Consider the following 17041-nt stretch of genomic DNA (forward strand, 5'->3'; position numbering starts at 1 on the left):
ATTTCATAGCTTAATGCATTTGCCCCATTTGACATTCCTTTATCTAAGGTTTAGGGTTTAGCCTTTGTTGGACATAGTGAGGAAAGATGCTGTGGGTTGATAAGTATCGTCCCAAAACCCTCGATCATGTTATGGTTCACAGTGACATCGCTGAAAATCTCAAGAAATTGGTAACTCTTTCTCATTCACTCTCCTTTTTTATTTGAATCAATCACTTTGTTTTTTTATTTTAAAAATCATGTTTTCAATTTTGCTTTTGGATTGGATTGGATTGTTTGTTGCAGGTTACTGAACATGATTGCCCTCATTTGCTGTTCTATGGTCCATCAGGCGCCGGCAAGAAAACACTAATCATGGCTCTTCTTCGTCAAATGTTTGGACCTGGTGCCGAAAAGGTACCCTTTTTCTCACTCTTAAGTGTGTTTTGTTTCACTTATTATTTTTTTAAATAATGTATATTTTTTGTTTATTCTCTCAGAATGCAATTCTGTGTGAGCACCAAAAAACAATTTGAGTTCAAATTAAATTAATTTTATTAAGATTTTTTTATTTATTCATGTTGTTATAATGTATCTGAGTTTTTGACAGTATGTATTTGTAATTTTGTAGACATTGCGTTTATGCTAGAATTCTTGGTGCTGTAATTTGATGCGTTTCTAAATTGTCTTTGTTTATATTTCAGGTGAAGGTGGAAAATAGGGCGTGGAAAGTGGATGTAAGCTTCATGCTTTTCACATTGCTCTTTTCATTCTGTGTTGTTGACTTGTTGTAAACTTGTGATTTATCAGAAGCACTCTTATATTGGTATAGTTTAGGAGATTTTATTTGTACTTTAGTTAGTGAACCATATCTTTGTCTTGATCCTTGGAAATTTCAATATCATGCGCACTGCATTGGATCTTCTCTGTATCTAGTAAACTGAATTATTGGTGTTTATTTAGCTGTTTATTGTTATTATTTGAAGTACTTGTGAATTGGTTTCAGGCTGGGAGTAGATCTATTGATTTAGAGCTGACTACACTGTCAAGTGCGAATCACATCGAAATGACTCCAAGTGATGCAGGATTTCAGGACAGATACATTGTTCAAGAAATAATTAAAGAAATGGCTAAGAATAGACCAATTGATACTAAAGGGAAGAAAGGATTTAAAGGTAACTGGCTTTCTTTGTTGTTAACCTATACATGAGTGTATTTTTTAGACAATAAAAAAAGGAATCTTTGCATGGTCAATAAACAATGTGGAAACATTGTTCAAGAAATAATTAAAGAAATGGCTAAGAATAAATCCATTGATACTAAAGGGAAGAAACGATTTAAAGGTTTCTTTGTTGTTAACCTATACATGAGTGTTATTTTTAGACAATAAAAGAAGGAATCTTTGCATGGTCAATAAACAGTGTGGAACTTTTTGCATATTTGAGTGCTATCTTTCAATTGTTATGTGCTGAGAAACATTTTCTCTCTCTCTTTTTTTTTTTTGATTAATTGGTTTGATAGTGACAAATTTACCCATGCACTGCTTTTAGATTATGTTTCTTTATGGCTATGTCAAATAAGAAGTTTCTCCATCTTGGCTTGTATGATGAAGGCAAGATGAACGAGCATTCTACTTATCTTGTTTTTCTTTTTTAGTTTGCTTCAGTTTTGCAAACTGATGTTTGATTTTATTCTGTATCAGTACTAGTGCTCAATGATGTTGACAAACTCTCTAGAGAAGCCCAACATTCTCTCCGCAGAACAATGGAGAAATACAGTTCTTATTGCAGATTAATTCTATGTTGCAATAGCTCTTCAAGAGTCACGGAAGCAATTCGCTCCCGTTGTCTTAATTTACGAATAAATGCACCAAGTGAAGAACAGGTAAATAAATTTTAAGTCTGCTGTAGTACCCAAGAAATTTTTTCCCTTGTTTTTTTTCAGCATTGAGGCAATTGTTTTCAACGGTAGGGTTGTTAGTAGTAAGTTGTTTCATTCTTTAGAATATTATTTTTGCTTGTTAGTTGTTTCCAACAGATGTATAATATTCTACCAGGTGGTTTGCTGCTATTGCGATGATAATAGGTTGTTAAGTCAATGTTTCATAATTTAAAAAAAAAAAATTAAAGTTTAGAGGGTGTAAGCCCAAAACATGAAAACTACATGGAAACTAAACAGGGACATTGTTATGTATACTTATCTTGATTAGCATATCCATTCTATAAGCTGAATGTTCATTTTTATTGAATCTTTGGAGATCCATGTGGCAGATTGTTGAAGTTTTACAGTTCATTGGTAAGAAAGAAGGGCTGCAACTTCCTTCTGGTTTTGCTGCTCGCATAGCAGAGAAATCAAACCGGAATTTAAGGAGGGCCATATTGTCATTTGAGACTTGCCGCGTCCAACAGTAAGCTCCACAAGCTTTCAGTGTAATATGGGATGCATAGTCTCAGATATTCATCTCTTTTGCATATTGTCATGTCGTGTGTTACTTGTAGGTATCCTTTCACCGACAAACAAACAATTTCCCCAATGGACTGGGAAGAATATATTTCTGAAATTGCATCTGACATAATGAAGGAACAGAGCCCAAAAAGGTTTGCTTTTGATGTGGTTTACAGTTTTATGATCTTTCATGATAAACGAAATGTTTGATTGAACCTTTTCATTTTTATAAAGTGCCTACCCAATTGTGTTGTCAACTAGTCTCATGCTTTGCTTACATGCAATGCATGCTTTATCTCCTTTACATAATATGCTATTATGCTTTAGGTTGTTTCAAGTTCGGGGAAAGCTGTATGAGCTGCTGATCAATTGCATTCCTCCTGAGATCATTTTGAAGGTAACTGTTGCTAAACAATGTCCCTATGTGATGGCTTTTCTTCTTTGATTTTTATTTTTCACACTTGCTTTGACGTTATAATTGTTGGTTCAGAGGCTTCTTTATGAGCTATTGAGGAAACTAGATGCAGAACTGAAGCATGAAATCTGCCATTGGGCAGCATATTATGTAAGTGCATTATCAATATGATAGATATTTCATGTCAACAGCTAGTGTATATGATAACGTCTTCTTCATGAACTCCAGCCTTCTGTATTAGTTTTACCTAATTTGTTAGCTTAAGGAACAATTCTTCTGATGATCTGCTACTTTTGATGTATAAGCAGCATTCTTCTATTGTTTTTTTTTAATGCTTGCCTCTATTCCCCAAATATATTCCTCATTATCTTGGAATTATGTAAGTAAATAGTTGAAGATTATGTAGCCATTTTTACTTATTCTTCAAAGTAAGGATTTGCTGATACTTCTTTCTTCCCCTCTTTGAACCAGGAGCATAGAATGCGCCTTGGACAGAAAGCAATTTTTCACATCGAAGGTACTTTGATCTGAATGTGTGAAATAGTCGGATGAACAGTTACATCTTTATGAGCTTGTTGCTTACCATGGATAATTCTTAAGAGTAAACCATATTGTGTCCTTAAATTTGCACATTCTCTCCCTAGTTTATCTCTAAAGTAAATGAAAGTAATAAGTAGTTCATAATATTTTGTCACACTTCTACATGTTTGTCCATGCTATTATACATTGGCAAAAACAAGTGACTAATTTGATAGATTTAACAAGATGTTAGGGACTAACAGGTCAGATATTACCAAACATTAGGGACTGATTATTATCATTTACTTGATCGACAAAGTAGCCAAGATGTAAATTTAGGGACAAAATTGGTGGTTTACTCGAAACTCTAATATAGACTCCATATTTTGTGGACTCGATGCTTATAGCAATTGCTTTATACAAAGTGAATATATGTTGGTACATAATCTATACAATAATTGCTTGCTGACCATATTTTTTCTCTCTACATTGGCAGCATTTGTGGCCAAGTTTATGAGCGTCTACAAATCCTTCCTCATTGCAACATTTGGCTAAAGAAAAGATGATGCTTTGCTTTTCCATGATGCATTTTAATTGTCCCTAATGTTTTCTCTCTCTACTTAAGATATCCTCATCCTTTATGCATACAGTAATCATCATGGAAGATTTCTGATGTTTTGGTTTGTATAGGTGTTATGCTTCATTAAATTGTGTACTTTGCATGATGTTTGATTATCCCCCACCTATGGTTTCCATTTGAAGGAAATTAATCTAAGGAAAGCTAATGTTTTTATTCTTGGAGGGAAAGAAAATTAATTCTTTAATATCATCTCTCTCTTGAAACTAAAGACCGTGAAATTCAACCTTGTTAAATTCACTCACTGTATGACTTTGTGTACCTTTGACAGCAGATAATCTAAATACAAGAAAAATTGTTGCTAACCAAACTTTGAGTAATAAATGTCGTTCATCAATGAACATAAATTGACCAGTATATGCTTTTCTTGTAAATAAAAAACATCCATCCCCTCTAAAAAAATGCAGATTTGCATGTCGGTTCACTAACTTTATAATCTACTTGTCAATATTAAATCAAACTCCTGCAAATAGTTGAGTGATAAAGAAGACAATCCTTTCTTAAGATTAACTACACTGTATCTAATTACATATTTTCTTCACACAATCCAATATAAGAAACTTAGACGAAACTTATATTTATGGAGCACAAGCAATAGAAAATGTTGTTGGCCTCCTTAATTTTTATTTAAATATATTTCTTGCTTATGCAGCTATTGAGATTTCTTCTTTTAGTTTTTGCAAATTGGTTGTCCTTCATTGGTCTCAGATATTTCTAAAATTGATTAATTACCTTCTGCCAATTTTTACCTTATTTGATGCTTATATGTTAATACATGTTATTGTTGCCACATATGATTAATGATTTTACATAGACTTTAACTCATTCTATCTTCTTCTCCGTCTTTAAATTTCTGCTGGAAAAATTGTAAGATAGTAATTAGTATCACTCTTATTAATAATAATTTTTTTTCAAATTTTATTATTATTATTAATATTAATAGAAAGTTGTATATATGCCGAGTTAGAGTCTTTATCTTACATGTGATATTATTAATCTTGTGTAGGAATCAATGACATGTATTTCCGTCACGTGGAAAAGAATTTAATGTGACTAAAAGTGAAAAAATGTATATTTTTAGAGACAAATATTTAAGATCTTTTATTACAAGTAAAAGAGGAGAACCAAGAAAGAAAGAACACTCCTATAACAACGATTACTATATTGTCTTTAAATATAATCCAAAGAGTCAACATATTATTCATTATAAAGGTAAAAAAACTCATCTTTGACCTACCCAAAAACCATTTTTCCACACAATCTTAATACGTCCAATAATGAATATTGATAGATACAACTTCTTCTTACCTCTACCTCAAATTGAAATTACTACAACTAATATATGGTATATAGTCAACACTTTGGTATTCTCATATTTTATTGAGTATGGTACCCAAAATTTAATTATTCAATATCATGTTATTTTTTTTATATACTAATTTTAAATTTATTTTGCCTTCAAAATATTGATATTCGAAGAACTTTAAATAGTAAATAATTTATCTAAAATCTATTTATAAATACTCCTAGGTAAGTAGATTTTTTTTTTATTTAAAACAATTATTTATTGGTAGTTGAAAAAGTAGGTCTAGGTATTACTTTGGTCATCACATGGGTAACCAAATAGAAAGTTATTGCCGTTATCCATCTTTGTGTATAAAGTTATTTTAGTTTAATAAGCAACCAACACTAGCTAGCTTTCCAACAAGAAACCCTTAAAAACAGCTAACTTGGTGTTGATCGATGTTGCATGTGTTTGTGGACACCAATGTGCTATGAAAGCCCTCAAGAAAGTGTGTATACAAAAATCCCACCTATATGTCATTGATTTCCCATTTTAGTTTCTAATTTAATATCTATTTTAGTCATGAGTTAGATACATTTTCTAAATTTTCATTTGCTTTGTAAACGTGAAGTTATTATTGATATTGTGACTTGTGATATTAATGTTTGTTGAATGGTCTTACATCTATCTTTTATATAATACTCCCTCTAACCCTTGAAATATTTATTGTAGATGACAATTTTACATTATTAACAAAATGATAAATTTACTATATTAACTTTTTTAATAATTTGTTGATTCTTAATATCATAAATGTAAAATGAAAAATAATAACTTGAGAATGATGTAGATAATATTAATTAAAAGATACAAATGGTAAAAAGTAATTAATGTTACATTGAAATTGTGAATAAATAGTAAGTTTGTCTTTGAAATTATGAATATTGGATAAAACAAATTCTAAAAATTTACAAATTGAAAAAGAAATTCATAAAATTATAACATGTCAATTAAAATAATCACTTTATTAACTTATATTAGAGATTATTGCATAACAAGTTAAAAGAACATGGCGGTCTTTTACATGGATCCTATATTATGAACATTATGTTGAAGTATCTAAAAATCTGATACGAGGGAAGAATGAAAATAGAGTGTTGTTTGAGATTCTTGTTGGGTTGTAGCTCAACAATAGAAAGGAGGGACCAATGAAAATTCTATTGTATTGATTTTTTTTTAAAGAAAAACAAAATTTAATTAATGAAGGGTTATTCAAAGTCCTAGAACAACTACAACAAGGAAAGTTCATCAAACGAGAGTTAGTGCATGAATGGCCATATATTTTTTAATTAATTTTTTCATTATTGTTATGATATTAAAAAAAGTTCATCCGCAAAAAATAAATTTAAAATTTAATTTTTAAGTTGATATATTCATAATTTTTATTTTGATATTTTAATTAATATTTAAAAAATTTATATTTAATTATCTAAAATAAAAAATAAAAATCTAAATTTTTATGGAAGATCTTTTTATAATGTTCTGGATACGAGTGTAAAAAATTATTTAAAGATTTCAAAGTTAAAAGATAATTAAATATTTTTTTTTCATCAAAAACTAAAAATAATAAATTAATCTCAGATATAATATTTTTTAAATATTTTAAACTCAGACTTTACAAAATTAATATAGTGGCATAAACCTATCCTATTTTCGCCCTAGTTATGCATTGTTATAATTCCAAAAACATATTTAGTGATTTCTAAGTTGATATATAATATCTCAATTGGTGTTGAAAATACTTCATTCATTCTTTTGAACTAGTCATTTTTTAGTTTTTTACACATACTAAAATAACCAACGAAATTTTCTACCTTTGATGTTATTATTTGTTTATTTTCTTATAATATTTTAAATTATTTATCATCTCATTTTTCATATCTTTCTCTGTAATAAATAACTAAAAATACTATTGATAAATCAATAATTAATATTATATTAGATTTTAAAAATAAAAATTAAAAAAAAAATATATTATACAAATATGGAAAAAAAACGGAGAGAAGTATAAATTTTTTAATCACGTGCTATTTTTTCTTTTGACTCATTAATGACTTATTATCTTTGTCTTCTTTGTTTGTTTGTTTCGCACACCGATGCTAATTAAATGCTTCCTTTTATGGTTCCTATAAAATTGAGGTGGGTAGAATATAGATAGTGTGACCACATTAAAAAAAAATTATATATCTAATATTAATTATTCCTTATTTCCAACATAATGAATATAAGCAAAAAATAATAATAACAAAGTTAATATATATAATGTTTATTAAAATTTGAGACATCAATTTTTTGGTTGATATTTTTGCTTCTAGAATGAGTATTATTTTCATTTGGTATTAAGTGTCACATTTGAATATTTATTTGTCTCACATTATCTATCAGAAAATGTTAACAATGAAATATTAGTTATTTTTTTCTATTAATATAATATATCTTATTTATTGTATTTCAATGTATTTAATCAATCAACTATCTATTATTAACAAGAGTATTTTAGTAATCAAAATTCATTTTATTGATAAAATCAATATTTTAAACTCAGACTTTACAAAATTAATATAGTGGCATAAACCTATCCTATTTTCGCCCTAGTTATGCATTGTTATAATTCCAAAAACATATTTAGTGATTTCTAAGTTGATATATAATATCTCAATTGGTGTTGAAAATACTTCATTCATTCTTTTGAACTAGTCATTTTTTAGTTTTTTACACATACTAAAATAACCAACGAAATTTTCTACCTTTGATGTTATTATTTGTTTATTTTCTTATAATATTTTAAATTATTTATCATCTCATTTTTCATATCTTTCTCTGTAATAAATAACTAAAAATACTATTGATAAATCAATAATTAATATTATATTAGATTTTAAAAATAAAAATTAAAAAAAAAATATATTATACAAATATGGAAAAAAAACGGAGAGAAGTATAAATTTTTTAATCACGTGCTATTTTTTCTTTTGACTCATTAATGACTTATTATCTTTGTCTTCTTTGTTTGTTTGTTTCGCACACCGATGCTAATTAAATGCTTCCTTTTATGGTTCCTATAAAATTGAGGTGGGTAGAATATAGATAGTGTGACCACATTAAAAAAAAATTATATATCTAATATTAATTATTCCTTATTTCCAACATAATGAATATAAGCAAAAAATAATAATAACAAAGTTAATATATATAATGTTTATTAAAATTTGAGACATCAATTTTTTGGTTGATATTTTTGCTTCTAGAATGAGTATTATTTTCATTTGGTATTAAGTGTCACATTTGAATATTTATTTGTCTCACATTATCTATCAGAAAATGTTAACAATGAAATATTAGTTATTTTTTTCTATTAATATAATATATCTTATTTATTGTATTTCAATGTATTTAATCAATCAACTATCTATTATTAACAAGAGTATTTTAGTAATCAAAATTCATTTTATTGATAAAATCAACATAACAAATTATTTTCTTAACAATTATATGCAATTCAAATGTCTACATTTGTAATGAAGGGAGTATATTTCTATATTATTCTCTAAATATTATTATATTTTCATAATTTCATTCCGTCCAATAATTTTCTTCCACCGATACAATGTAAACTCCGTTATGTTCTTTCCTTTTTTATAGAGAAAAAAATATTAAAAGAGGCACACTTCAGGTTTTATAATATAATTTATGTATAATGTATAAATTGTGAAATGTTAAAATTCAACTCAAAATACGTATGATGATTTAAAATAACAAGTTTTTTAATGTGATTTATTTAGCTCGTATTTAAAAATGGGGTGGGATCGAACTGGTCCAGTAAATTACTGATTGGTCTACTACAACTTACAATAAAGAAGTAAATTTTAAGATAAAAACAAAAAATTATTATGAATAATTTTGAACTGACTAAATTAATGGCCAATTTTTTTGTATTTATTTTACTGCCCTGACTTTAAAAAAATGTCATTTTTGGCCATTAGTTGAGCAAGACATCCTTTTCTTGTTCGATTACTATATGATTACTGTCTTAGGTACAATTCCATGTTTTCTATTTTCTTGGTTTGGAATTGAGTTTTAGAGGTAGGTTATTTTCATTTTAAGAAACCAATTATGCTCTATGTGTTCTGTTTTCTTATTTTGTTCAAAGTGTTACATTATTTTCATTTATTTTTTTTTATATTTATATATTATTTTGATTTTCTATTAAAGTCTAAAATATAATTTGTGGATGTCAAATACTATAAATAGCATCAAGAAAAAATACAAAAGATTTCAAATGACGGTAAGTTTGAACATGATATAAGTTTATTTATTATATTTATCATTTCACTTAGTAAAATATTATGTACTAATGACATTATGGCAAGAGGATCGACTCCAAGGCTTTTGAAGATGTTATCCATCAAGTTGTATTTTGAAGACTTTTTTCTAAATTTGTAGAATGAAGTGGCCGTTGCAATTTTTTTTCTTTCAATTATGATATAATGATGTAACATAATATTGGTTGTGTTTGTTTATATTGGATATGTTTGGTGCAATCCTTTTGTTGGGCAAAATATTGGTTGGTTTATATTTCAAATTAGTAGAAGTTGTTTTTTGTGAAATTGTACATGGATAGATTGCAAATAAGTACCCTTGCGTTTACAGATCATATACCATATCAACGTCTATATCACTAAGTTAACAAGTTATTTAAGGTCCGAAAAAAATTGACAAATATTTTAATAATTAATATAAATTTTTGACTGCATCATGTATCAAAGTTACAATACGCTACACTTTTTATGTATATTAAAAAAATTTAGTAGTATAATTAATGTGTATAATTTATGTAGGACCATTACTAAATTATGTGTGTATTGCACATTCAATATTAACTTTTAATATTCAAAGACAATTTGGTAGTATTTTTTTTGGAATGGTATATAAGCAAAATTAGTTCATATTTTTTAGAATAAAATACAAGCAAAAATCAATAACATATCTCCTATTTAAAAACCAATGTTATTAATTAGGTTTAAATATATTTTTGGTATTTTATCTCTACTAAATATTCATTTTGATCTTTTATTTTATTTTATAATTTTTTTTGTCCTTTAATTTTTTTATAGATAATGAATATTAGTCGTTTTCATCATAATTCTTTTAAACAAATGTACAATAATTGTCATGAACTCTTGAGGTTTAATCTTTGATCAATTATAAAGTTAAGTGTACAAACTTAACGAGGACGAGATAAAAATTCATAGAACTTTGATAAATATCATTCATTTGATGAAGTATGCAAGGAGATCTTTATCAAATGTAAGCCTATTATTTGGTTAAATTGATGTTGTTTTTGAAAAAATATTATAGTAGGCACATATTGACAATTGTTAAAATAAATTTCAATGACTAAATATAGCTATAGTTTTTGTAATGACTCTGAAATAGACTAAAATATATCACTTATAAAAGATAAAGAAAAAAAGATAAAATATCAAAATAAATATTAGATAAAAGATAAATGATCAAAATTACATTTAAGCTTTAAACAATATTGTTAGTATTTTTTTATCAAACTTGTGACTTCTTTATCACTTTCATCTATAACTCATTCGCATTAGCAATCAAATCTATCTATATTCCATAATATAATTTTTTTATATTTTTAATGACAAAATTTCTTAATTATTGAGGATAAGTTAGACAATAAGTTAATTTTTTTTTATTGAAATTGCATAAAATAAATGTTACAATTAATATTTCTTAATATGCATAATTTAACTTTTTTTTCTATTTATAGTTCATTCGTTAGTACAGTTATGTCATTTTTCAATAATTTTTTATGTAGACTATTCTAAAAATAGTATCAATTTATATGTTTTACAAAAAATAGTAATAATACATAATTAAAAAATTATAGAAAATCTGAAATTCAGATAAAAAAAAAAAATACTAAAGTAAGTAGTGGTTGCATGGAGTATTCTAAATTCAAGCAAACCAACCTCAAGTAATATTTAATTTTTTTTTCTACCAAAAAAAAAAGTATTATTTGATTGATGAAATATGAAGAATGTTGTTTGTTTTCTCCATTATCTTACTCCACTTGTGTTGTCGTGTTTGCACAAAGTCCAAACTCACACAACCGAACAAACAAAAAACCATAACTGCTCTCTCTCAAACACACACACATGTTTTACTTTTAAAGTAACAACACTTCTTCTTCTTTCTTTCTTATACAAACCAAACTAAGAAACTACACAACACATTGCAATTTCACCAAAATGCAAACTCAAACTCAAATTCAAATTCAAATGCAAATTCAAATTAAGTTTCATTTCTCCTTCTTTTTCTTTTTCCTTATTACTATTCTTCTTCCTTTTGTAAAACCTGACCTCACTTCCGAACGCGCCGCTCTCTTAACTCTACGCGCCGCCGTACGCGGCAGAACCCTACTCTGGAACACCACCGTCGCCACTCCCTGCAACTGGTCCGGCGTAAAATGCGACCAAAACCACACTCACGTTGTTCAGCTTCACCTCCCTGCCGTCGCACTCTCCGGCGAACTTCCCGCCGGCGTATTCTCCGACCTCCCTAACCTCCACACTCTCAGCCTCCGCTTCAATTCTCTTTCCGGTCCTCTCCCCTCCGACCTCGCCGCATGCACCTCACTACGTAACCTCTACCTCCAGCAGAATTTTCTCTCCGGCGAAGTTCCGGCGACATTCTTCCGTCTGACAAGTCTCGTCCGTCTCAATTTGGCTTCCAATAACTTCTCCGGTCAATTTCCGGTAGGGTTCACGAACCTAACCCGGTTGAAAACCCTATATTTACAAAACAACCGGTTCACTGGTTCTTTAAGTGAGATGAACCGGGTTCAACTCGCTCAGTTCAATGTTTCAAACAACATGCTAAACGGTTCAGTTCCTGAAAAGTTGCAAACTTTTGGTAAAGATTCATTTTTGGGTAATTTCTTATGTGGAAAACCACTTAACCCTTGTGGGGGTGCAAATAGTGGAAATGGAAAACAAAACGGTGCAAATAGTAATTCAAGTGTTGTTGATGAAAATCAAGGGTTTGTGAAGAACAATAAGAGAAGAAAATTATCTGGTGGTGCTATAGCTGGAATTGTAATTGGTTCTGTTGTTGTTCTTTTGTTTGTTGTTTTTGCTTTGATTCTTCTTTGTAGGAATAGGAATGGTGAAAAGACAAGTTCAATTGATGAAGTTGCAGCTACTTTGAAGCATAACCAACATGGTGAAGATGGAATTGAGATTGAGAATGTTGGAATTGGAAATGGAAATGGAAATGGAAATGAAAATGAAAATGGGTTTTCTTCGACCTCGGCCGTGACGGTGGTGAATGGTGGTAGGGAGAAAAAATTGATTTTTTTTGGGAATTTTGGGAAGGTGTTTGATTTGGAGGATTTGTTAAGAGCTTCTGCTGAGGTATTAGGGAAAGGGACATTTGGGACATCTTATAAGGCAGTTTTGGAGGTTGGTCCTTTGATGGTGGCTGTGAAGAGGTTAAGGGATGTGAGTATTAGTGAAAGGGAATTTAAGGAGAAGATTGAGAGGGTTGGTGCAATGGTTCATGAAAATTTGGCACCTCTTAGGGCTTACTATTATAGTAGAGATGAGAAGCTTCTTGTTCATGATTATTTGTCTATGGGAAGCTTATCTGCACTTTTGCATGGTGAGTGAGTTTTACTTTTCATTTTTTCACATGTTCATTCATGTTTCTATATCTTTTAATGCATTTTTGATATCATGATAAGTTTGCTAGAATCACTGTGATTTTGCAAAAGATATTGCACTTAATTTCCTTGTTATGAATTCAAATTTCTTTACTATTTCGGTATTTCTTTTGTCTTAACTCTTGGTTTCTAGAGGAATTGGGTCCTGGTAATTTGAAGTTCGGACAGGAGGTAAGTGAAGTTTGGCTAGAAATTGTTTCAATTAGGGTTCGAACTTGGATGTCCTCAATCGATTCGACTTTCATTGGAGCTCGGTAACCATTTGAGTTTCTTGCATAGTTGCATTGCATTTCCACTTTCAATTAACTTGTTTCCTTTTATGCATAGTTGCATTACATTTCCTTTAGGATTTATAATATGTCTTGCATAGTTGAGAATCATAATCAGCTTTTAGATCACATTGACCAATTTGTAACTATGTTAAAAATGAAATAGAGCATGACATATTATTCATTAAGATAAATGAACAATGGCAAAATGAAAGCTCATTTTTTTTTTTTATGCAGGAAACAAAGGAGGGGGCAGGACACCACTGAATTGGGAAATGAGATCAAGCATTGCACTCGGAGCTTCTCGCGGCATCGAGTATTTACATTCACAAGGGCCTAATGTTTCTCATGGAAACATAAAGTCATCTAACATCCTATTAACCAAAACATATGATGCAAAGGTTTCTGATTTTGGTCTTGCACACCTCGTTGGTCCTTCACCCACACCCAACAGGGTTTCCGGCTACCGCGCTCCTGAGGTTACCGATCCTCGAAAAGTTTCTCAGAAGGCTGATGTGTACAGTTTTGGTGTATTGCTCTTGGAACTCTTAACCGGAAAGGCTCCAACTCACGCTGTGTTGAACGAGGAAGGAGTGGACCTTCCTAGATGGGTGCAATCGGTTGTTAAAGACGAGTGGACTTCTGAAGTCTTTGATCTTGAACTCCTTAGGTATCAAAATGTCGAAGACGAAATGGTTCAGTTGTTGCAACTTGCTGTAGATTGTGCTGCCACATACCCCGATAACCGCCCTTCGATATCTCAAGTGAGACATCACATAGAAGAGTTGCATAGATCTAGCTTGAAAGAGAGTCAAGACCAAATTCAACAACCTGATTTCATCAATGACTTTGACGATATCGCTTCTCGATGAGTTCGACTCTATCTGACTTACCAACTGATGAACTGTTTTTGAGTAAATCTTTTAGACCTTGAAATTGTAAGGGTCGATCAATTTAGTCCCGTAAATTTATGAAATAGCAATTCAGTCTCTTAAATTGAACAACCTAAGTAAATTTAATCATTTAGCACAACAATTCTAAAAGTTTTATATTTATCTTAACGCAAAAAGAGACTATTTAAGTCAATATGCAAATCTTTTATTGATTTGGATAGATATTAACTAAAGATATATTTTTGATTGATATAATCTTTAATTTAAATGACTGATTTGTTATTTTGTAAATTTGAGGGACTAAATAGTATGATGAATGCAATTTCGAGGAACGAAATGCTGATTTACTAATATCTTTTTCTTGAATCATGTGCTTATGTTGTAACTTTTATTAGCTTGAGCCTCAATTTTCATCAACACCTCAACTTTGTAGTGTCACCTCCTTTTTATCCTCTTTTTCTTCACAATCAATGTCTTAGGGGAATGCATATCTGTTCCATAAGTTATTGGATGTAGATTCTTGTTGATGTAATTATTATTCCTGCTTTAGCATTTACTTTTATTTTTGGTGAAACCTTTTTCTCTGTTGAAAGTGAGATGATATTTAGTTGCTGTCATGTTTGGTAGTACTATTTCATAGTTGACAATTGAATTATTGAGTCTTGTGAACACCTCTAATTGTTAAAAATGGACGATTAATACATAAAACCAACTTTGATTGACTCTTCCTTGACTTGGTATTGGACCAAGATGTGGATGTTAATCCTTAACATGGTTTTACAGTAGTAATTTAAGTTGCATTTGACCGTATTTTTTTTAATATAAAAGTTTATAATGTAACTGTGATTGAAACTGCAATTTAAAATTATGATAAATATAATTTACACTTGTTAACAATTCCTTAAGAGATCTTGGTAAAATTAAAATTAATTTTCAGTGAATTTTGATCCTTAAGTGTACTATTTTTTTTAGAAAACAAAGCATTTCATTTTCTTAAAAGAATACTTTTAGCACAAACTCAGTAAGGGCCTATTTGGATAAATTGTCAAAAAGTTATTATATGAATGTGTAAAATGCTAAAGTGTAATTATTGTCTTGTGGCCATGTGTAAAAAGTTTGTGATGATTTATATGTAGCTTTACAGTTGGAGATAATAGTGATACTGAAAAAGAAAGGAATAATTTTTGTAGCATGAGAACTATCACTCTCTCTCCAATCCTCCAATAAAAGTAAACAATCTCTAAACTCTATGTGTAATGAAAACAAAAAATTTGATATATTTATTTATGATATTGTATAAAATATGATATCTCTAACTCTATATTTGACAAATGTAATACTGTATAAAATATATGATATTGTCTGTTTTATGGTGTATTTAAATATTTATTTATGAGTAATAGTTTGTTAAAGATAATATTTATAATATTATTTAAAATATTGAAACAATTTTTTATGTGTGCAAATATAAGTGATGTTTATTAAAATAACACTACAAAGAAAAATAGAAGTTTTTTAAGGTTCAAATCTTAAATAATAATAAATAATAAAATTTATATAATAAAAATATTAGTTACACAAATGTCAAGTCAAATGAAAATTCAATACAAAATGTAACCAAATTCTATAATTGTGGTATTTTGGATGGAGATCAATTTCAATTATTTTAACTATTATTTTTATCTAAATAATGATAATGTGAAATAGAATTTTTAAATAATTATTTGATATGGTCAAGAAATTTCAAGAGCGAATTGCCAAAAATTATAGGTTTGTGGATATTTAAGACATTAAAAGTTTCAAGTAAATAGTGAAATTATTAAATGTTACTGAAATGGTTAGAAATAGTGAAGTGGTTAAAAGTTATTCATTTCTAAATATTTAATGTTATTAATCTTTATATTGTTTCGATTATAATTTGTGTTTTTTTTTTAAATTATATAAACAAAAAAAAGATTGTGAGAGACACATTCAACATCATAGGAAAAACTCACCTCGTAGGTAATGATAGTTATATATTATCTTTAAAGATAATTGACAACATACCAATAATATTATTGAAGTATATGTGAATTAAGAATATGTTACATAAATGAGTGTGGTTTAGTTACATTTCATATAAGGTGGTTGAAAAATAATAGAACTTGCATTGTGACGCTTTGAAAATATTGGATGGTTTGTTCTTTTATATATGAGTTATAGAAATGAAATGTTTGATGAGTAATCAGAGTCTTATAAGTGTATTGATCGGTTATTGGGTGATAAATTAGAGTTGAAATTGCAAAACATATGCTATGAAAGAAATGTACTCAATCGAATGGATAGGTGAAAAGGTTTCTTTTGCATATTGGTGAAGTAAAATAAAATGTAAGTAGAGGAAATAATGTGTTTTAGAATATTCCACATCAAATTTTTATGTAAGTAGAAGAAATAATGTGTTTTAGAATATCCCACATAAATTTTTTTTTGAGTCAGACAAATATTCAAGTATGTGATATAAATAAAGATGAATTGTAGCTAATATATTTTGGACATCATTGTAAATTGTATTATTAATTTTAATAACAAACACGGATCAATTAGTTGGATACTCCATGTCAACAAAACTTTGGTAGTCTTTATTTTTTCTTCAAAATAATTGGTGTTATATTAGTAAAAAAAACTAATTGGTGTTATAGAAATTCAAATTATATTGTATTCTTACTTTCCAGTTATACCCTTAATATAATTAAGATTATTTATGTTTACCAGATATTTTGTAGTTGAGTATATATATAGTCTTTACATTGAAAAATGAAA

General features: G+C 28.7%; 2 protein-coding genes across 2 annotated transcripts; both read left to right on the forward strand.

Moving 5' to 3' along the window:
- On the forward strand, window positions 1–4152 carry LOC101497695 (replication factor C subunit 3). The gene is made up of 11 exons (XM_004512707.4): window positions 1–170; window positions 285–395; window positions 683–715; window positions 985–1153; window positions 1681–1862; window positions 2249–2385; window positions 2477–2575; window positions 2751–2820; window positions 2914–2988; window positions 3310–3355; window positions 3854–4152. The coding sequence occupies exons 1-11, from the start codon at window positions 87–89 to the stop codon at window positions 3910–3912; spliced, it is 1065 nt and encodes a 354-aa protein (XP_004512764.1). The 5' UTR covers window positions 1–86; the 3' UTR covers window positions 3913–4152.
- A 7318-nt stretch (window positions 4153–11470) lies between these two features.
- LOC101497366 (probable inactive receptor kinase At1g48480) lies at window positions 11471–14384 on the forward strand. Its single transcript, XM_004512706.4, has 2 exons — window positions 11471–13019; window positions 13587–14384. Exons 1-2 carry the CDS (start codon window positions 11609–11611, stop codon window positions 14219–14221), a joined length of 2046 nt encoding a protein of 681 aa, XP_004512763.1. The 5' UTR covers window positions 11471–11608; the 3' UTR covers window positions 14222–14384.
- Window positions 14385–17041: the final 2657 nt, after the last annotated feature.

This window comes from Cicer arietinum, chromosome 8 (genome assembly GCF_000331145.2).
Source record: "Cicer arietinum cultivar CDC Frontier isolate Library 1 chromosome 8, Cicar.CDCFrontier_v2.0, whole genome shotgun sequence".
Taxonomy (NCBI): Eukaryota; Viridiplantae; Streptophyta; class Magnoliopsida; order Fabales; family Fabaceae; genus Cicer; species Cicer arietinum.

What these genes read in the sequence shown, in the direction of transcription:
- LOC101497695 (XM_004512707.4), top strand. Translation starts at nt 87, where the DNA reads ATGCTGTGGGTTGATAAGTATCGTCCCAAAACCCTCGATCATGTTATG. An exon ending in CTGAAAATCTCAAGAAATTG is followed by an intron (nt 171 to 284) that starts GTAACTCTTTCT and finishes TGTTTGTTGCAG; the next exon opens with GTTACTGAACATGATTGCCC. An exon ending in AAGGAACAGAGCCCAAAAAG is followed by an intron (nt 2,576 to 2,750) that starts GTTTGCTTTTGA and finishes ATTATGCTTTAG; the next exon opens with GTTGTTTCAAGTTCGGGGAA.
- LOC101497366 (XM_004512706.4), top strand. Translation starts at nt 11,609, where the DNA reads ATGCAAACTCAAACTCAAATTCAAATTCAAATGCAAATTCAAATTAAG. An exon ending in CTTATCTGCACTTTTGCATG is followed by an intron (nt 13,020 to 13,586) that starts GTGAGTGAGTTT and finishes TTTTTTATGCAG; the next exon opens with GAAACAAAGGAGGGGGCAGG.